Raw genomic sequence first — 22412 nt, forward strand, 5'->3', positions numbered from 1 at the left:
CAAAAATATTAATTATTTCTATTCAAAAAATTAATAATGAAAAAAGGAACTGGTGGAGGTAAAATAAAGGTTAGGAAATAATTATTTTAATCAAAAGTGTTTTTTAATTTTATAGACAGCTTCTAGTCTACGGGCAGCTGAAAATTTAATTTCAAAAGGTTTCAGTAGTGGATTTATTGGTTTTAATGCTGTTGGAGGAAATAATACGAATGTTACAGTTGAAGAAAGTGAATTGATAGTTGAAAATTTGGGAGAGGAGTATACTCATGAGTTAAAAATTTTGTTAAAAAAAATAGAAAAAAAAGATAAATTGACAAAAGAAAAAGGTATAAAGGAATTGAAAGAAATTGTTATGAAGAATGATATTAGTGAAAATAAACTTATATATGAAGCTTATGCTGTTATGTTTTCAAAACTTTGTGCCCACGCATCACCAACGATTAGATCATTAGCTATAGATCTTTTAAAAATACTTATATCTTCATTGAAAAAAGATGCTTCTAAAAAGTTAAAATTAGTTATGCCTTACGTTATTTTTTCAACAAGTGATGCCTCAAGTCAAGTTAAACGTCAAGGAGATTCTTTAATTGAAGTATGTTTCCCTGGTAAAAGAAACCAAATATTTGTTACATTCAAAGAACAATTAGATGATTTATGTATGGAAATTATTAGTAAAACACATAAATTAATGAAACCACAAAAGTTTGTTGAGGATGAGACGGATAAACAGAGAGAAAGTAGATTAATTGCTCAATCACTTGGTACATTGTTGAAATTAATAAAATATTTAAACGATAAAGAATATAGTAAAAAATTGAGTGAAAAATTTTCTAATCCCGTTATAATAAATCATCTAACTTCATTAACAGTCATCGTTAAAACAACATATCTAGAATTAATTTTGGAACTGTCAAAGGATAATGAAGAATTATTTATTGAAACAAAGTTGTCATCAATTATATTGTCAAATTTGGATAACGATGATATTTTATTTTGCAAAGCTGCATTTAATTGTTTTTTAAAATTTGCCCAAAATGATAAATATTTTGAGAAGGTTGATATTAACAAAGCCATCATTCCAAAGATAATAAAAATAGTTAGAAGATGTTACATTAAATGGAGTTTTATTTCTGATAATTTATTACCAGTCTTTGATATTATTTGTAAAAGAAATAAAGAAAAAAAACAATCTTTTACTGAATCTATTTTAGATAGTCTTTTGGAAAGAGAAATAGAAAAGAAAACATCTGATTCATTTGTTCAGTCAATAAGTGAAATATATAAATATTCCTTATTTACATCTGGGGGTGAGGCAAATTTAGTCAATTACCTATTAGAATACTTTAAAAAATTATTAGATTATTGTTTTTCTATTAATGATTCTGTTGTAACAAAATGTGTTCTAGATTTAGGAATATGGATATTTAAAAAAGGAAAAGATAAACAAATTATGGAAGATGAAAAATTTGATATGTTAATTGACTACATGATAAAAGGATTAGTTGACAAATTTCCAGAGTTTGAGGATTTTGCTATTAAATTTTATGAAGCAACTAATTGCCAAAAATTTAAAAAAGATTTGCTTAATTGTCCACAAATTTCTACTGAATTGTATTTATCTTTTACTGAAAAAAAATCTGACGGTTGTCAAAATATTTCACTTGAACCATTATTTAAAAGATTTGCAGATACAGAAGATCAAACAATTAAGGTTCAAATTTTACAAAAATCTTTAAATGAAAGTAATGAAGAGGAACTGTGTGAATATTTTAAAAAACATTTAAATCTTAAAGATCCATTTACATGTTTGGCTGTAATACAAGCTATAGATGATACTAATATAAATAAGTTAAACATTGAAACAGTCAGAGAGTGTATTCTAGTTATATATAATGCTGTTGGCAATAAAAAAATATCTGGTCTTGTTTTTGAATCTCTAAAACATTTATACAAGTATTTTGACAATAATCTTTATGAAAAAACTTTTTTGTCTTTGATAAAAGTAGCATCACCTGATGTCTACTTGGCATTACTAGATTTACTTGCAAATGGAAACTACATTCCAGACATTGAAGAAAATTTAATTTGTTTTTTGTTTAAACTTTTATTGAAGATTAAAAAAACTATTTCACCAGAATGTAGTGAACGGCTTAAAAAAATTTTTAATATGTGTAATGATGAAACATATAATATTGAAGAAATGAACAATATATATGAAAATTTTTTAAAAAACAAGAAGATTTCACGTATATTAGAATTTTCTGAAAATGCAATCATTGTTAGTGATTGTAACTTTTTGCCTTTCTTAATTTGGGATAGTAAATTTGACTTCTATTCAAAATTTTTATCAAAGAATTTTTATTCATTGTTGAGTGAACATATTGAAGAAATTGACTGTGAAGAAAATATAACAAATTTAGATACCGAAGAAACATTTTTATTACTCTTAAAAAAATGTTTAATATTTAAAAAAATTATTGAAAATGGAAATGGATATGATGAGGATCGGGGAAAAAAATCAGTTTTAATTGTATTGGCTTTTAATAGAATTCTCCAATTAATCAAACAAAGTAGTTATATAAAAGATCTTACTTTGGATTATACATTTAACATAGAAAAGTATGATGTGAATGAATTAAGTTTAGTATTACCTGAAGAATATAGAAATTATTCTTGCTATAAAAACTTACTTATTAAAAATGAAGTAAGTGAAAGTATGAAACCAAGTAGTAAAGAATTAAGAGGATTAATTGAGAATAATGAATTAAGAGATAAAATATATCTTGATGATGATTGGGAAGATTGGATGTTTTTATATACAGAAGATAAAAAGAAGCTCAAATCTTTAAATTACATTTTAAACATTTTTCTTAAAGATGCAGATATATTTAATACTATTTCATTAGAGAATGCTGATGATTTTAGAGTTTGTGGATTAGTAACATTATTTAGTTACGGTGTAGAAAATATTGATAACATTATATCCAATGATAATAGTATATCACTTCAATTATTTAGAAATTCTATAAAAATAGGTTGTGATATAATTACAAAAAGAGAAAAAGCGGCAAAAACAATTAGAGGATACCATACAATAGCAGAAAATTATGAACTTAAAGAATGGATTTTTGTTATTCAATCTGTCTTTCCAAATATTCTTAAAATATTTCTTCATCTAAATTCAATGTCACCATCATTCTATATTTCTAACATCAATTTAATAAATAGTATATCTAATTGTATCATTACAATAATTGATCAAATAAAATGTGATGAAATTGTTCAAGAACCAAATATGACAATAGAAGATTCAACTAAAAAATATATATATATATTTACAGAATTGATGCAAAATAAACTTTCAGCTCATGTTCAAATTGTTGCTGCATCTCTCTTTCACACAGTTTTACCATTATATTTTTATTATGAAAATAAAAAATTAGTTGATGAAACAAAAAAAGAAAGTGAAAATATTACAGTTGATAAATGTGTTGCCATTTTACCACCTGTTATAACAGCTTTGTTAAAGAAAGTTGACTTAGAACAAATAAAAGCAGATAGTGAAAATAATGGACTTCCTACAACATATATACCATTTGAATTATTATTATGGAATAGTTTAATTTATTTCTTTAAAACACTTGAAGCTGAAGAAAAATTATTGTATATGGAGGCATTAGATAGTGAATTGGTATCAATAGGATTAGGTATAGCAATGTTTTATCTTCCAGATGTACCATTTAGTCGTGAAAATTCAAGTAAGAAACACTTTAAAGAAATACCTAAATTTAGAAATTGCCATGAAGATCAATATTTAACTTTATCTAATTATGCTTGTTATGTATTTTATCAAACATTAAAAACAATTCCTGTTTTTATTAGACAATGGATAAATTTATTACCAAATTCAACTAAAGGTTCAATAAAAGATTACATTGTAAAGTATTTTTCACCTTCTATTATTGAAGAGGAACTTATTAATTCATCAACATGGAAAGAAAAATCAGGATCAAGATTATCAATAAAAGTTTGTAAAGTTATCAAGACAATAGAAGCATTTTATGAAATTGAACCTGGTTCAGGTATGAATCTTCGTGTCATTCTCCAAGATGATTATCCTTTATCTTTACCAATTGTTGAAACAGATAAATCTGTTGTAGCAAAGAAAATAAATAATAAATGGTTAATGCAAGTATCAACATATATTTCTCATCAAAATGGTTTAATTATTTCTGGTCTACAACAATGGAAGAGAAACTTTGATAAACATCTTGAGGGTATAGAAAATTGTTCCATTTGTATTATGATAGTTAATTCTGTTAATAATCAACTTCCTCGTGTTAAATGTAAACAATGTAAACATAAATTTCATGCTCAATGTCTTTATAAATGGTTTGATACATCTAATAATTCAAGTTGCCCCTTATGCCGAACTGAATTTATATAAATTTGTTACTTTTATATTAATTATTTAAAAATAAAAATATTAATTTATTTAAATGTATAACTTTTATTTTTCAAAATATTTTTTTGTTTAAAAAAATTAATAATAATTATATATTATAATATTAATAAATATATAACATATTTTATCATTATAAATGTTTTACTATATAATAATGATATAAATAACCCTTATATGATAGTGTAAAGAATTAAAATGTTGATAATAAATTTAACATACAAAGTTCTTGAGTCGCCGGGAGTTGTGGCGGGCTCTTGTAAACCAGTTTCCAGGTGGCTTAGGATGGGGAGGATCTGCCTGTTGGAAGAACACCTGTCTGCTTTACGTCGTTGACCGAGTGTCCGTGTCAAGCGTAGCGTCGATAGGCCATCAGTTGGGGAACCTCCTGATGACCGGTCGTAGTCAGTCCTCTGACTTATAAAGAGAGATGGATGGCTCAGGCCCGTGAGGGAGCAGGCAAAAGTCTCCGCGCTATGACAGTGACCGGATGGCATACGCGAGGCGTTGAGTTTCAGGTGCCAGTAGTATATGTTCCCACCTATTCTTTTGCCACTTTTAGTTGTTTTTTTTAACGAAAATCTATTTTTTATATTGTAAAAAAGTATTATTTTATCATAATTATGTAATTTGAAATTAAATGATTTTTATGAATATACTTCAATTTAATATTAATTTAATCTTTTTAACAAAAAGGACTATGATAAGTGTTTATACTTTGATCCTAAATAATGATGTAAAGATTTATCTATTGCATATGATAATTAGGTTAAAAATTTTTTAATAAATGGGAAAAAATTTATTAATTATAGAGAATTATTAGAAAAAGTAATAGAATTAAATGCTTTCTTATTTTAATATCTCAGTCGTCAGTTCAAAATCCGATTTTATACTTTTTATTAGTTGTAAAGTTCATATAGTCTTTTAGTTATCTTATAGAATTTTAATATATTACCTTTTATTATGTTTCAAATTTTAACTTATGATTAAACAAAAATTTTTTTTTTACATTATTATTAATAAAATATATTTACTGTTTAAAATTAATTAATTTATTTTAATTTTAGAATTATGTTACAATTTTCATACTTGCAAATATTGTTATTTGCTTTTGCTGTTGGAGTTACCACTTTTCAAATTTGTCCTAATTTTGAAAGTTTTAACCAATCTCAAGTTTTGCATTCACCAATCGAAAATGTTTGTAATAGTATTAAGAACAAAAATTTTAGTTTATCTTTAATTCAATATATCAAAACAGACATTCAAACTGCATCCTGTACATACAGCTCAAATATTACAGCTTATGTAAACTTAGATTATTTGATTGATAATGAAGACTTAACTATCTTTAATAGAAAAGATAAAAAAGTATATCCACCTCGTTTACCATGCCTTCCAAGTTTTGCTCAATATCTTACCGATGGATTGTATTATATAACAATTAATTCATTAGAATATGAAAGTGGTATTATTTTACAACAAGATTATACTACTTCTGTATGTTTAAAATTGATGAAAGAATCAGTAATTAATACTTTTGGAATTGTTACACAAGAGGAGGGAACCAAGTTTATTCGTCGTATTCTTGGTGACAACACAATCACTGGAATCATTAAAAAAAATATTATTCATTACGTTAACTGTGATAAAGCTGATTCATTCAATTTTCTTAACTACGGATATCAAATAGGATGTTATAATATATCTAAAATTTATGAGAAAGAAAATTTGGTATGGTATACTTATAATGAAATAGATATGATTGATGGTGATTATGGTGAACTAAAAGGATGTTTAGAATCATGGAAGTGTTCAATGTTTAAATTGACCATAAGTATATATAATATTTATTTGATTTTAATTTGTGCCATTGTTTTTGTTTTTTTTGTATGGATCATCCAAAAAAATGATGGATTTATTACAAAAGGCAAAAATATAAGATTTTATTGAATTATCTAAATTGTTTTAAATTCTTGTTTTGTATCCAAATAAACATTAAAAAAATATGTTAAACTTTTTATTAAGTGAAGATGAATCTATGTAAATGTTTTAATCGTGATATATTTGCTATTTTTGCTATAGCTAAAGTTTACTAAAAAGAAAATAACATGTAAAATGAAATAAATTTTTATGATTTTTTAATAAGTTGACTCAAAACATTATCTAGAACATCTATTAATCCATAAACTTCTGCTTCTTTCATTCCGATAGACACTGCAAAATTTATATAACCTCCATGATTTGAATATTTTGAATGTGAAAAATAATTTTCTAATTCATAATTTTGCAGTTTTTTAATATTTAAAATTGAAGTTGATGGTACAACTCTAGAACCAGTAACTCCACGATGAAATAACATTGAGCCTAACAAACTTTGATTTTCTGGTTTTATAGATGACAAAGTCATACACATTGATATTCCATTACCTTCTTCAGCTGTGTTTTTTGATGCCAATACTTTTTCACCATATTTTGATGCAATTTTACTTGTTAATAAATTTCTTAAAAGTACATATAATTCTTCACGTAAAATTAAAGATTTTTTTAATCCTATAACACCTTGATTTAACATTGTCAAGACAAAGTCTCGTGAAGGTATAGCTGAAGCACGACCAGGATAACTTTTAGCAAATTTAATGATTGATTTTTGTTTTAATGTAGCAATGACTGAACCTCCAACAGGAGTTTGAAAATTTTTATCAAGACTCTGAACGATTGCATCAATACGACAATCTTTTGAAGAAGCGGCTTTTGAAAAATTCTCATTTATATTAGTTACCGCAACTCCATAAGCATTATTTACAATATGATATACATCAGTCGCTTTGGCTATTCTTGATATTTCAATAATATCATCAGGTTCTCGAGGAGCAAAACATTGTGTGCATGAAATAATACAAAAAATTTCTCCTGAATACATTATTAAAATATTTTTAAGATCATCAATATTACTATTAATAAATGATAATTCATTTTTATTTTCAGGAATAGGTTCAACAACAATAATATCAAACCCTGCATTAATTATAGCTTTAGGAGCAGACATTTGATCAGCCCTCATCCATATGACATACCTTGGTACATTTATATTAGGATTTTTTTCTTTAAAATCATTTCTTAATCCAGACAAACATAATGAAATCGAAGCTCCTGTACATAATGGTACAACTAGAGTACCTTTAGCAGCTTTTAATCCATAAATATGAAGAGCCTCCAAACTTAAAGCATTCGCCAACATATTAATAATTGTTGAACCCTGAGCTTTAGGTTGTGAATCTAAAATATTTCCAGAACGACCAATACCATGAGTCATATTAAAATGAAGACGACCAACCAAGGAACAACTAATACGTCCCTCTCTTTCTCCAGCTCCAATAACTTGGTAACGTAATTGGTTGTTTGAATCTTGTCTTGATAACCAAGTTAAAAATTCTACTAATATATTTTCATCCCATCCAATATCAGGAATATTTTTCTAAAAACAATTTTGTATTAAAAAGTATAATTAAAATTACTTTTCTACATAAATCTAGAAATTTGTTTAATAAAAATTTTTGCCCCAACTCAGCAAAATGTTGCTGATCTTTTCCTAATCGAAAATCCATTTAAAAATATTTAACAATATATATATATATATATATATATAATCTAAGCTTAAATTATGGATAGAAGCATATAATTTTAATGAAACTTATTTTTCTTTTTTTTACATGGTATCAGTAAAACTTTTTTTTGGAAAAGTATATATTTGAAAAAAAAAAAATTAATTATATACACGTTTTGTTTCTCTTAAAATAATAGATATAACAATTTTTGAATTAAAAATAAAGTATATGTCAATTTAAAAAGTATAATACAAATAAGTATAATTATTATTTGTCTTTATTTTTAAAATTCAAAAACTATTAATTTCATTAATAAAATATTTTACATTTACACTAGTTAATTATTATATCTTTTATAAATTATTTTTCATTAAATAAATTGAATATTATTTTAAAGATTAATTGTATAAAAAAAATGTTAGTAGTCATTTTAAACAAATTAAACGATTTGTCAAGACTATTAATTTTTAAATAATTTAATATTAATAAAAAATTATGTTATCAATTCCATTTTTGGAAGATATTGTAAAAGGATGGATAAAAAAAAAATCGTTTGATGATCCTGTTGATAGGTTGAATCATTTTGTCACAGCATCTATACTTGGTTTTTTTGCTATTATGGTTTCTGCTAAACAATACCTTGGTCAACCAATACAATGTATGGTACCTAAAGAATTTAGTAGTGGATGGGAACATTATGCTGAAGATTATTGTTTTATTCAAAATACTTTTTATGTACCATTTAATGAAACAATTCCAAAAGAGTATGATGATCGTAGAAAAGCTGAAATAGGATATTATCAATGGGTCCCAATTATTTTAGCTTTACAGGCAATATTATTTTTTATACCAAATTGGATTTGGAAGAGTTTATATTCACAATCTGGAATTGATTTAAATACAATTATTACTGATGGAATGTCATTAAGAGGAACTGGACCTAATGATAGAGAAGAGAATAGTATTAAATTAAAGGAATACATATCTGATTGTCTTGGAATGAAAGATATCAAAAGAAATTTTCGTATTGGATTTTTTAAATTAGAAAAAAATTATGGAAATTATATTACAGCACTTTATTTGTTTATCAAACTTCTTTATGTATTGAATATTATTTGTCAATTTATACTTTTAAATAATTTTCTTGGAGATTATTATACAATGTGGGGATTGAAAGCAATTAAATATAAATTAGATGGTAAAGAATGGCAAACTTCTAGTGTATTTCCAAGAGTAACACTTTGTGATTTTGATGTGAGAGATTTAGCTGATGTTCATCGTTTTACAGTTCAATGTGTTTTAATGATAAATATGTTCAATGAAAAAGTTTATCTCTTTATTTGGTTTTGGTTTATATTTGTTGGAATTGTAACTATTCTTAATTTTATATATTGTTGTAGTCATTTCATTTCTCTTTCTCATCGTCATTCTGCTGTTAAATATCTTTTAAAACATCTTATGAATACAAAAAATCCACGTGAATTTGATAAAGCTGTTAAACATTTTACTAGTCAAGGCCTTAAACCTGATGGTTATCTTATTCTTCGATTTCTCGAAGGAAATGCTGGAGCTATTATTGCAAAAGATATTACTCATAAACTTTTTCAAGACTATTTGATCACATATATGGATGATTGTATAAAAGATTGTCTTGATCCTGTTTTTTCGTAATTTTATTTTAACAAATTTATTAATATTAATTTAATCTCAAAATATTGATAATTTCTAACTATAAAAGTATGAAAATCTTTCCAACAATTGTAAAATATTGTTTTAAAATAAAAAAAATAATTTAAAATTTGTTTTTATCATCTTTATTAAAAAAAATAAATTATAATAATATAAAATTTTATATTCCTATTTACAAAAAATTATTCATTATTACTTTCCAGCAACATATCGTGCAATTGGTTGTTGTTGATAACTTTGTTGACTACCAACTCCTGATGATGGGCATGGATAACATGTTGCTGAATCACCCATACGTTTTTTTCTTTTTTTAACACCTGGATCTGGTGTGCAAATAGCACAATCTAAAAAGTTTCTTTTTTTTCTCGTACGACATGCCGGAAATGCTGTACATTCGTGCGCCGAAGCATTTATTGTTGGACCACCAAAGTTTCTTTTTGTCCTATGAACTGTTTCTTTTCCTGTACAATGTCTACATATTGGTCTTTTCAATTCTCTTTTCTTTCTCGATGTTCTCATAAATCTTTTCATAAATGCTTTATATTCTTTTTCATTTAAACAATCATCTGTCTGTTCACATACTTCATAATTAGAACCTCTTTTTTTTCTTGCTGCTAATGCTAATGTAACCCATGCTGGACATGGTACACAATTTGCTGATTGATCAGGTGCATAAAATTGTCTTTTATGCCTTTTAATTTCTTCTTCATGATCCATTACTTTAATTTTATGATTTAATAAAGCATTTTCATAAGCAGCTAATTTTGATAGAGATCTCTTCTTACGTTTACGTTTTGCCATAACACATTGTGGAAATGGTAAACATGATTCTCCACCTGGTCCTACTTGATGTGTTGTTGCAGCTTTAGCTAATACTTTTACCAAATCTAATAAACCATTTTTACCATAAGCTTGCCTTTTACTTCTAAAATTTTCTCCTGAAGTATCATCTATTTCTGCTGAACTTCCTTTACATCCTCGAGCTTTATCATTTTCATATTTTTCTCTTAAACAAGTATCTCTTTCAGTATCTCTTTTTTTTCTAGCATGATATCCACCACATGGTTCACAATATTGACTATTCCAATTTCTTTTTGATCTTCTTTTTAAATGTAAACAACCAGGATATGGAAGACATCCATTTCTTTTTACACGATCACGTGGATTTACAGGATATGGAATTGGAGTTTGAGGTAAAGATGGACTAGAGTAGGCTGGTTGATTAATACTTACATCATAACGTGGTTTTAAATAAACACATTGAACACAATCAAATGATCTTTTTTCACGATGTTTTATAATTGGTCTTCCATTATTACATGGTTGACATAAATTTCTTTTTATTCTATGATGACGTGATGCTTCAAATAATTTTCCAGCTTTTGGAGCATTTGTAATACTATCTGGTTCCTCAAGAATTGTTTCTAAAAATTCATCTTTTGCTGTTTTTGGTGATGCTCTGATATTCTGTTGTCCTGGACATGCTTGACAATGTAAGCCTGATTGTCTTTTTGATCTTTTACCTAAAAAGACACGTTTTCTACATGGGCATGTTGGGCAGGCACGTAAACATGGTGGTACAATATTACAACAAATTTGTGGAAGAACAATTGGAGCACAACATGGTAATGGATCAGGGGCTGGAGGACAACATGGTTTTTGACTTGAACAACATTGTGGATCCTTATAAAAACAACATGGTCTTCCACATCCACAATTTCCATTTGGACATCCACATGTTTGCATAATTTCTTCTTTTTGAACTGGTTTTTCTTCACAACATTCTACTGGAGGTTCAGGTGGTGGCGGAGGTGGTGGTGGTGGTGGAGGTGGTGCTACTGGTGTTGCAGGAGGACAACATGTTCCTGCATTTCCTGGTGCAGGCGGGACAGGAAGAGTAGGTTCTGGTTCCTCATATTCTTCTTCATATATTGGTGGTCTTTTTCCTTCACAACATGGTGCTCTACAACAAGTTGTTTGAGGTGTAGCAGGACAACAAGGTCCATAATTTGGGCCACAACATGGTTTTGGTGGTGGTGGAGGTGGACAACAAGCAAGAGGTAATGGAGCACTTTCTTTACAACATTCTATAAAAAAAGAAAAAAGTTATAATATTAATATAACTAAGTTAAATTACCTGGAGAACAACAAGCTCTATTAGGAAACAAATCACAACCACTACATCCACAAGAACATCTTTTTTTTCTAATATTAATTAATGATAATGGAACTGTTTGATTTTCATGAATTATAATAGAATGAGGTGGTATATGTCCATTCTTTAAATGTGACTCCCATTTAATATTATTTTTGAAGTCATCTTCAGCAATGATATTAGCTACCAAATAGCCAACAACAAGCAGAAGATATAACATTACAATATTATTCTTTACTTATAAAGTATATAATAATATAAATGGATAAATGAAAATAAAAGTAATGACTATCTAATTAATACTAAATTACATAAATTATTAAGATTCAATAAATATGTATAATTAGGTCATAGAAATGAAACTATTTATTAATTTAAAGAAAAATAGGATTTTCTTTATATATTTTCTTTATCTCTTAAAAATTATTTTTAAATAAAAAGGGTTGGTCAATTTTTAAAGGTAACAATTGTTAAATGCCAATATTATTAGTTAATTAAATTACATTAACTTTTGTTTCATTTTAACCAGTTCATTTTGTTATAGTAATCTTTTGGAATAGGTCAATTTTTTGGTTGATGTTACATTTTTAAATAAAAATTTATAAAAAAAATCCTAAATTATGTAATGCTAATTTTGTTTTTGTAGAATAAAAAAAATTTAATTAATGAATAGATTTTTTTTCTTTAATATCAAATTATTTTCTTTAGTTAATATATTTAATATATGAAAGTGAAAACTAAACATATAACAGGTTCATATTTAACATCCGAGAGTAGAACAATTGCAATTAAAATGTTAAAATGAAACTTATCGTAATAAATAATGATACAGGTTTATATTATTAAACAAGGATATGATATATTATGTCCTAGTTTTTATTCAATAATTGTAATAAATTTTTAAAATAAAATGATTATATTCAATTATTCTTGTCTATAAAGATTTGTTTTAAAAATATATCAAGAAAAATGTTGCAAGCTGTAATAACAATTGAATAATATTATAGATTGTAATAAATCTTTATCAAAATATCTTATACATTTTTAAACTTTTTTACTATATAATGAAACAACCATGTTTAACTTATAACATTGATAAAAAGTCTGTATTATTATAATTTGAAGTTTTAAATTAATTTTTTAATATATTATATCATATTATAAGAACACGTTATTATCGAAATAATTTATTACATAACTAATAAAAGAAAAAAAAATATTCATGTTTGGAAAAGAAAATATTCACCTATGTTAAAGTTAAATTCTTAAAAAAAATAATTTATTTTAAGTTTTTTAAACTTAAAACATTCAAATGTAATTAAATTTAGAAAAAAAATTGTATGAAACTTTTAGAAGTCTCCTAAATTACAATATTAAAAATTTTCAAAAACTACAATTAACAATATAAAATTTAATAGATAGTTATAAATTTAATAAATAATATTTTCATATCAACGATACTGATCATTAATATATAAGGATGATGTAGTGATTTACTCAAACATCAATAATTTTTTTTAATATGAAGAAATGTTATTGAAAATACAAAAAAAAATATTTTGTAATTATTCTAATTATTGATATTAATTTTTCAGAAGGACATCTTGCATGAGTGCTAAATAGCGATTAATATTATTTTTCATAAATGAGATTACTTTTTTCTAAATTTTTTTTCTTCCAAGTCAACAAAATCACTGTTTCATTTTAAACAACTTTAATTAACCTTGAATATTTTAAAAAAATACCAATTGTTACATCATTTTCACATATTTTTGTCGTAATTTTTTTTAAATACTTTATAATTATTTATTAAAAACACATCTTTTTATCTTTTAAAGTAGGAAAATTATTATCATATTAGTTTTTGAAAGCACAGAGAAAAAAAAATTTATTTTTGACTTTTTAAAGTTATATTGATGAAAACAAAAAAATATTATCAATCTTCACTTTTTTTTAAATAATCATATTTTAAAGTAAAAGATTTTATAAAATATTGTTTTTGTATTATAATGCGTGATGTTTTTGTATATGTAAATGCAAAAAAAGTATCACTCAAAAACAATATTTTATATTTTTTAACAATAAGTTATGATATTTTTTTCTATCGTATTAGAAAAATTTATGGTACTTTTCGGTTATATCTCTCCAAATTAAAATGATAGAAACTTATCTTAAAAATATTTTTTTTGAAAAATAAATAGATCTATCAGATTCTCCATCTTCTTTTCTATAAGATGGATGAAAAAAATTTTAAAAAAAATTAAATTTATTATTAATTTTTATCATAAAACAAAAAAAAAATGACTCAAATATCAAATCTCAACATGTTTCTTATTATTATTAGTTAATTTTTAAAAAAGTTTATTTATGTTTTTTACTTTATATCAAGTTATTCTATTTTCTTTATGTAATTAAGATTTTATTTGAGAAAATTTTATCAATTATCAAGTACTTTCTATCATTTTAATTTGGGGAGGGGATATAACCGAAAAGTACCAAATTTAAAATTTTTATTTAAAGTATATATGAAAAAAGTTATAGATAATCAAAAAAAGCTCATTTCATTTTATAAAAATATAATCTTTAATTTGATAAACTTTACTCCTTAATAGAAACAATTCTAATTATAAATATACTTAATAAATAAAAAAAATCTATTTTATTTTTTAAAATCTTTTACCAAAATGTCAAATTAACTAATTAATAATTTGTAATGGTTTATGAAAATCTATATTTCCAAAGTCATGTAAAACTTTTAACGTAGAAGATAAATTTAAATTTTTTGGGGGAAATAAAACTTTTGTATCATGTTGGCAATTTTCAAAATATTCACAACAAGTATAAGTAAATTGTATGTATGGTTGAATGTTAAAAATTTCATCATCTTCTCCAGACAATTCAAAATTTCCATCTTCTGAGGTAAAATTTTCATCCAAAATATCATCAAAAAAAACTAATAAAATTTTTTATATTTTATATTTTATAACTTACAATCTTCTTCCTTTAATTTAACATTTAAAAATTGGAGTGGTTTTCCCTGACAAAGAATACGTCCTTTAACATCAATTTTTTGTATATTTCCATTAATTAAAAAAATATTTACAAAAAAAATGTAAAACAATAAAAAATACATTTAAATTATTATTTTTTATTAATATAAAATATTATTATTAATATTAAAAAAAATTTTTTATAATAATTAAATTTTAACATTATATAATAAAAGACAAAAATTAATGATTTTTCATCATCTAATATAAATTAACCTTTTAACTTTTAACCGACCAATCACCAATGAAATGTAAGTGATAATTATTAATTGTTTATATATATATATAAATATTTTAGCTTTTAATTTTATTTTTACAACGGAATGTATTATTATTATAATTACAACACTATTCTTTATCATTTCTTTTAAGCAGTCAAATGAAGTAGCCATATATAATAATAATAATAATAATCTACTTCCTTGGGATAAAGATAAAAGTACTAATGCAACAAGCATGCTGAAATTTACATACACATTTAATGATACATGCATGCTTGTAAATAACGATTTTATAATACATGAAAAAAATAATAATCAACCAATTTATACATTAATTAAAAAAGAAATTCAAAAACAAAAAAAGTTAAATATTGGTAAACTTTTATTGTTTACATTATTTAACTCAACAATTTTTATCATTATACCATTAATAATTATAAATAATTTGAATGTAAGTTTTTATTACTATTTTTAATTAATAAGTTTTTTTTAAGATATATTATAAAAGTGGTAAAAATGGTAAAAAAATAATTGAGATAGCAATTAGTAATTATCAACAATTTTTTAATGTGTCACATTTTGATAAAGATAATGAATCATTACATAAAGAAATTTCAAATAATGGTGTTGGTATAAATTCAAAATTAGATAAAAAAATAGCATTATTTTATCAACAGTCTCAATTTTATAGTTATTGTTAAATATATAAAAATTTAATTTTTCAAATTACAATTATTTATAAAATAAAATTTCAAATATCATTGTTTATTAATACTAATTTTAGTAAAAAGAATACCTATTAATTTATTATCTAATATTATTTATTTTCTACAATATATTATAAGAAAAAAGGCAGTCCCACCTTATATTCATGTGTAAGGCTTATCAATTTCATAAACAATACCTTTTGATCATCTTATCGGTTTATATTACAGATAGTATATATATAGATTTTCTATTTTGTTAGTTAATTTTATAATATTAAAAGTTAACTAATTGTTAGAATTTTTATTTATCTCATTTTCTTTATATTTAATTTTTATAAAAATTATTATTTATTTATTTATTTTATGAAATATGAATCATTGGTTTTCTAATATGAAACATAGATTTATGGATATATTTACTTTTAAAAAGAGTGAAAAAGATTTAAAAATAGAAATGAGAAATACAGGTCAATTATCATTTAAAAAAAATGATATATCTGGAGGAAGACAATATAATTCTGATCCATCAACAAATATTGGTCTTGCTGAAGCATTAAAAAAAGTTTCTAAAATACCAAATAATTATTATACTCTTCCTAAGAACATTCCAACATCTAAAAGTATAACAAAAGGTGAATCAAATGATGATTTAAAAAATCAGGTTACTAGTAGACCACGAAGTAGAACAACATTATCAGAAAAAGTAAATATTCTTGAAAATAATAATACTGTAAATAAAAAAAAATCCAAATTTTCTTATGGAAAACAAATTATTACGAGTAGAAAACTTCGTGCCTCATTTAATAAACCAAAATTTGTAAAATGCCGTTCGTTAGATTCTAGTAATATGGTATCTATTAAAAAAGGTGACCTCGATTTTCCATAATTTTTTAAAAAAACATAAAAGTTAATAATTATTTTATTGAATTTCAATTTTCTTTTATCATAATATTTGAAATTAAATTTTTTATTTAAATAAATACTTTTTAATTAGCATTATCAATAAGTACATTAAATATATTTATATTAATTATCATTAAATGATAAACAATCAAATAAAAACAAAGTATTTAAAAAAATTTGTTATACTATAATGATAAGATAAGAAAATTTTATTATTTAAGAAGTTAAATAAAATATATATATATATATAAAGTAAACAAATTAATAAAATAAAAAAAAAAATTAAAATTCTTGACCATCTAACAATTTTGATCACGCATATCAACAATAGTTATTAAACTTTTTCTTCTACCTTTTGCTGTACCTGGATCATGTACACCTTTTTCATGTTGAGCTACAAACTCTGAAACTTTACCTCTTTGAACACTAGGTGGTAAAGATTTTTGTCTACCAATTGATGATATTGATGTTTTTCTAGATGTTGATGTTTTTCTTGATGTTGATCCTTTAGAATTACTTCTTGATAAAGTTTTTTCTTCATTTGAACTATCATTTAATGAACCACATAATGTAATATTACTGGCATTATGCCTAATATTAGAATCACTAACAACTATATCATCATCATTTGTGTTATCAAAATCCAAACCACTTCCATCATCACTGCAAAACATACGATCTGGAATTAAATTATATTTTGTTTCTTCATTAACACCACAATAACTAACAGACATATTTCCAACTGAATTATTTGATTGATGATTTCCTTTATTTCCCTGTAATTTTCTTTTTATTGTACCAAATCTTTTTCTAATACTTTTTGGTTCTTTACTATATTCCCTTCTTTCACTTGGTGGTATAATACCATTATAATTTAATGAATTTATTTCATTAACATTTAATGGTTTAGCAGCAACAACTGACAAATTTGTACTTTTTTGTGTTTTATACTCATTTAATCTTCTAGCTATTTTTAAATATGAATCATCTGTTTGAATTATTAAATCATGTTTAATTGGTTTTTTTATTTCATCTACTATATTATCTTTATTTTTTATAACATTACTTATTTTTTTATTACTTTTTTCCATTTTTTTAATATGATTAGATGTTAAGGTTGTCATTAAACCAACATCAACAGATTCTGGTGGTGGTGTAGTAGATATAGCGATATGTATTAATGATGGACCTGGAGATCCAGAAAGTGAATGACATTGAACACTGGTATCAGAATATCCTCGAGATTGAATAGAAGATGCTGATGAATATACCTTTTCTAATTCAGCCAATTTTTCTTTCATTTCACCTATCTCTAACTCGTATTTTTTTGTCATTTCTGAGATCTTAATATCTTCAAATATTGATGTTTGTTGTGATTTATCTTCACAAAAATCAAAATTTTCATCAATTGATGTTGATGCATTGACAAAATCTGTATTTAATGATATTGTTCTACTATCAATTTTTGATGTTCCATAATTTGCATCACAAAGTTTTACTAATCCATTTGTACTACTTTCTTTATTATGATAACATTTTTCACTTGTTTGTGTTTCACCTTCAGTTGTATTAAATAATGTCATTGTACTTGCTTCATTTAAATTTAAAGGTGGTTTTATTTCTGAATATAAATTTTCAACACTACGATTAACCATTACTTTATATTCATTATTATCCATATCCGTACCACAATCAATTTTTATAATATTTGATTCTTCATTTTTTAATGACATTTCAACGCTTTTATCACATAATTCAACTTTTTTTATTGATGAGTCAATTAATTTTTTTTCTTCTGTTAATATATTTACACCCACAGACGCCTCTTCGTTACTGTCATAGGGTAATGATAATGCATCAGCTATACTAGAATTATCTTCTTCAATTTTTGTGTTTATATTTTTTTTATCATTATCCAATGAAATATCACATTCAATTTTAGATAAATATTCAACAATTGATGAATTGTTACTTTGAATATTGCTCTTTTTTTGTACTTCATATTCATCAATATTTATTGATATTTCTTCAATAACATTACTACTATCATTTAATTGTGATTCAACAATTTCACTTCCAATTCCAATATCTTCCATTTTTATAATATTATCAGTTTGTACATAACGAGTATTTGTACTTTTCATAACCATTTCATATTTTTCTGCAACTTCATCAAGTTTAATATTTTGATTATCTGACAACAAATGAGAAGCCATCTGTTTCATGTACCATGGTTCTCCATCTAACAAATGTTCTCTTATTTCATTAGCTTTTTCTGTATCACCATTTTCCATTGCTTTCCTATATTCTTCTTGCATTTTCATCATTAAATCATAAAACCATTCTTCAATTTTTATTTGAATAACTGATAATAACATAGATACAATTGATAAACCAATTATTACAAGACAAAATAATAATACAAGCATATGTGGATGATCTGGTACAACATCACCTAAATATTAAAATAAATTATTATAATATTAATATTATTATTACCTAAACCAATTGTTGATAAAGATATAAAAAAGAAATATAATGATGTAAAATAGGACCATCGTTTTTCCCATAAACAAAAAAGACCAGCACAAAAACATATCCATCCAACACATAAAAATAAAGCTAACCATATAGGAATAGTTCTTGATTCTCTTATACTATCTTCAATTATACTTTTATCATTATCTTCATCATTAATTGTTATAAATGTATCACCATTCTTAACTATTACATTTCCATTATTTTTATCAGTTTTTTTAATTTTTAATAAATTACGTTTTTCTTCTTTTAATCTATTTCTATATCTAAAATAATAATAATAATTATATTAATAAAATAAATTTTATAAATATTTACCTAATCCATTTATTACTAAAAAATGTTGTTAATGTTCTACCACAATGTGATAAAATAGCTAAGACTAATGGAATTGAAATTATACTATAAATTATAGTTAAACCACGTCCAATATTTGTTCTACAGTAAATATTACCATATCCTATTGTTGTCATAATACTTCCAACATAATATAAAGCACCAATAAAGTCCCAATCAAGTCTTTGTTCACCTTTAACTTTTAATAATTCTTTTTCATAATGTGTAAAAATATCTTTTGCCGTTATTAATTTTGATCCTAAAGTTATAACATCATCTAACATAATATTTTTTAAACGTTTTAATGTATCATTTCTTAAAATATTTAATTGATTTTCTTCTAATTTTTTTATTTCTATTTCATTTTCATGTTCTACATAATAAAATAAACCAGCTCCAAGAAAAGCATATATTATTAATATTAAAAATGGAGCAAAATGTCGTAGATTAAATCTATCATAAAATATTTTTATCTATAAAAATTGTTTTTATTTTATAAAATAATATCTTATAAACTTACTTTTAAATATATTGGTGAATGATATTTAGATTTTTTATTACCACCACCATCATTATTATATATATCTTTTTTTGACTCATTCATCTTTAAAAAAATAATAATAATATTTTTTTTTTAATTTAAAAATTTAAACATACAAGGGAATTAAAAACACTTCTTCTAGAACCGTATAAAAAATCAGTTAAAAAAGCTTTTTTACTGTTTCCTTCTTCAAAGATAGTACCAGTATCTTTACTTCTTAAACTTAAATCGCCTGTTGATAAAGATAATCTTGAAAAAGGCCTACTATAATAAAAAAAATCAATTAAAGTATATTATTTAATTATACAAATAGACATAAAATTAAGTTATCTAACTGTCTTTTTTTATTTTTCTTTTGAAAAATAAAATCATATTCTAAAGTTATAACACATACACACCCATTTTTATTATTTTAACACATATATATCTTTTTTGTCATTATAAAAACTTTCTTTTTTTTTGTTATTTTAAATGATGTTTGATTGAAATGTAAAAAAAAAAATTACCACCTCTTTTTGATTTATTAAATATAGTTGAAAATAAATATATTAATTATTTTTATATAATGATAGTTAAAAAAATTTTTTTTTTCTTGAAAACCACATAATTTAAAAAAAGTAAAGCATTATTTTTATAAAAAAAAAATAAACAAACCATAATTAATAAAAACAAATTAATTATATCAAAAAATAATTAACACTTAAAATAGTATTACTAAACTTTTTATTAAATTATTTTATTTTTTACTATTAATCAATTTTCTTAGAAACTTGAATATATTATATGTTTTTCAAAGTGATAATTTGATAATAAATAAAAATAAATTAATGTTTAATAGTAAGAGATAAACATTAAAACAACCTCATTAACATATTTATATTACAAGATGACAAAATTACATTATCATTCTTTTTATAACATTCATTTAATGATATTATTTTTTAACACCAACAAAGATATACCAGTCACTTTTCAGTAGATTATGTTATCATAACACAATTCTGATAAAAAGGTAACTTTAAGTATGAAATTTAAATACTAACTATATGTTTAGAATATATATTAATACTCATAAAGAAAAGTTTTGCCATTAAAATATAAAATAATATGATTATTGATAAGAAAATAAAATAAAAATTATCTATTAAAAAAAAGTAGTCAAATAGTTATTTTTAAAAGTTTAGATCATTCAAGTAGATAAAGTTTTAATAAAATATATTTCTATTTTATGATTATATAAATATATTAAAAAAATAACTTATAATAAAAGTATAATAAAACTAGAATAATCGAGGTGATATAAAATAAATTATGAGATTTGAATAAATATTTATCAAAAATGATTAAAAAAAAAAATAAAATAAAATCTTACCTGACATTATCATATCTGCTAACTCTTCCATCATCCTGAATAGTTGTTTTTATTCTTTCATTATTTTCTAAACTTTGACCTATTATTGGCAAAATAATTGGTATACATTGTAATTTATTATTTTCATTTTTTTGATAATTATTTTCTTCATAATGTTCCTCAAAAAATTCACTTTCATTATCCTCTTTAATAGCTTTAACTTTTTTATAACTTGATATATCAAAATGTCTTATTTTTGTAAATATATCCATAAGAATAAATAATTAATATTTATCTAATAATAATATGTAAAAATTATTTAATCAAATATAATGTTATTAATAAGTGGTTGTTTAAATAAATATTCCATTAACCTTTTTATAATATTTCTTTTGACATAGGTTAAAAAGGGACCTCTTAATTACACTTCTTAATAACATATAGAATATTTTAAATATATAATAAAATACTTTGTAATCAAAACTATTAAATGCCATTGATCTTCCTTAACTTTTAAATTTTATATTACTTTTATTTTCAATTATGCCAATATATACATCCACTATTTGTCAAATTCTGTCATCTTTTTTATCCTCTTTTAATGGTAGATATATATGAAATAAATGTATCTTTTATAAAACAGAAACTTTAACACTTTCAAACAACAGATGTAATTATATGTTACAAAATTTTAATTTTTCTTTATAATATAACAGATATATGTAAATGAGATTATATTGTAAGTATAAAAAAAAAAACTTGTCAAAGACGGTGACATCAAAACAAGATGTTTTAATATGACACTAATTAATAACTACTAATTAATACTAATGTACAGGAAATGTTATAAGTTT

The 22412-nt window shown here is 23.4% G+C and overlaps 10 protein-coding genes across 10 annotated transcripts; 5 read left to right on the forward strand and 5 right to left on the reverse strand.

Annotated features, from left to right (window-relative positions):
• Nucleotides 1-36: 36 nt before the first annotated feature.
• SRAE_2000155000 (E3 ubiquitin-protein ligase listerin) lies at nt 37-4447 on the forward strand (the record flags this gene model as incomplete). The annotated part of the gene is made up of 3 exons (XM_024652515.1): nt 37-69; nt 116-1307; nt 1407-4447. The coding sequence occupies 3 exons, from the start codon at nt 37-39 to the stop codon at nt 4445-4447; spliced, it is 4266 nt and encodes a 1421-aa protein (XP_024506084.1).
• A 188-nt stretch (nt 4448-4635) lies between these two features.
• Nucleotides 4636-4959, reverse strand: SRAE_2000155100 (Hypothetical protein; the record flags this gene model as incomplete). The annotated part of the gene is made up of 1 exon (XM_024652516.1): nt 4636-4959. The coding sequence occupies one exon, from the start codon at nt 4957-4959 to the stop codon at nt 4636-4638; it is 324 nt and encodes a 107-aa protein (XP_024506085.1).
• Nucleotides 4960-5533: 574 nt separating this feature from the next.
• Nucleotides 5534-6412, forward strand: SRAE_2000155200 (Hypothetical protein; the record flags this gene model as incomplete). Its single annotated transcript, XM_024652517.1, has 1 exon — nt 5534-6412. The coding sequence occupies one exon, from the start codon at nt 5534-5536 to the stop codon at nt 6410-6412; it is 879 nt and encodes a 292-aa protein (XP_024506086.1).
• A 178-nt stretch (nt 6413-6590) lies between these two features.
• SRAE_2000155300 (O-phosphoseryl-tRNA(Sec) selenium transferase) lies at nt 6591-8067 on the reverse strand (the record flags this gene model as incomplete). The annotated part of the gene is made up of 3 exons (XM_024652519.1): nt 6591-7372; nt 7415-7937; nt 7978-8067. 3 exons carry the CDS (start codon nt 8065-8067, stop codon nt 6591-6593), a joined length of 1395 nt encoding a protein of 464 aa, XP_024506087.1.
• Nucleotides 8068-8562: 495 nt separating this feature from the next.
• Nucleotides 8563-9738, forward strand: SRAE_2000155400 (Innexin family-containing protein; the record flags this gene model as incomplete). Its single annotated transcript, XM_024652520.1, has 1 exon — nt 8563-9738. The coding sequence occupies one exon, from the start codon at nt 8563-8565 to the stop codon at nt 9736-9738; it is 1176 nt and encodes a 391-aa protein (XP_024506088.1).
• Nucleotides 9739-9948: 210 nt separating this feature from the next.
• Nucleotides 9949-12131, reverse strand: SRAE_2000155500 (Hypothetical protein; the record flags this gene model as incomplete). Its single annotated transcript, XM_024652521.1, has 2 exons — nt 9949-11843; nt 11894-12131. The coding sequence occupies 2 exons, from the start codon at nt 12129-12131 to the stop codon at nt 9949-9951; spliced, it is 2133 nt and encodes a 710-aa protein (XP_024506089.1).
• Nucleotides 12132-14607: 2476 nt separating this feature from the next.
• On the reverse strand, nt 14608-15044 carry SRAE_2000155600 (Transthyretin-like family-containing protein; the record flags this gene model as incomplete). The annotated part of the gene is made up of 2 exons (XM_024652522.1): nt 14608-14864; nt 14903-15044. 2 exons carry the CDS (start codon nt 15042-15044, stop codon nt 14608-14610), a joined length of 399 nt encoding a protein of 132 aa, XP_024506090.1.
• Nucleotides 15045-15205: 161 nt separating this feature from the next.
• SRAE_2000155700 (Hypothetical protein) lies at nt 15206-16121 on the forward strand (the record flags this gene model as incomplete). Its single annotated transcript, XM_024652523.1, has 5 exons — nt 15206-15212; nt 15260-15633; nt 15677-15812; nt 15967-16057; nt 16118-16121. The coding sequence occupies 5 exons, from the start codon at nt 15206-15208 to the stop codon at nt 16119-16121; spliced, it is 612 nt and encodes a 203-aa protein (XP_024506091.1).
• Nucleotides 16122-16259: 138 nt separating this feature from the next.
• Nucleotides 16260-16775, forward strand: SRAE_2000155800 (Hypothetical protein; the record flags this gene model as incomplete). The annotated part of the gene is made up of 1 exon (XM_024652524.1): nt 16260-16775. The coding sequence occupies one exon, from the start codon at nt 16260-16262 to the stop codon at nt 16773-16775; it is 516 nt and encodes a 171-aa protein (XP_024506092.1).
• A 316-nt stretch (nt 16776-17091) lies between these two features.
• SRAE_2000155900 (Potassium channel subfamily K member 18) lies at nt 17092-21830 on the reverse strand (the record flags this gene model as incomplete). Its single annotated transcript, XM_024652525.1, has 6 exons — nt 17092-19247; nt 19292-19596; nt 19649-20139; nt 20187-20270; nt 20324-20471; nt 21580-21830. The coding sequence occupies 6 exons, from the start codon at nt 21828-21830 to the stop codon at nt 17092-17094; spliced, it is 3435 nt and encodes a 1144-aa protein (XP_024506093.1).
• Nucleotides 21831-22412: the final 582 nt, after the last annotated feature.

This window comes from Strongyloides ratti (assembly GCF_001040885.1).
Source record: "Strongyloides ratti genome assembly S_ratti_ED321, chromosome : 2".
In the NCBI taxonomy this organism is placed as follows: Eukaryota; Metazoa; Nematoda; class Chromadorea; order Rhabditida; family Strongyloididae; genus Strongyloides; species Strongyloides ratti.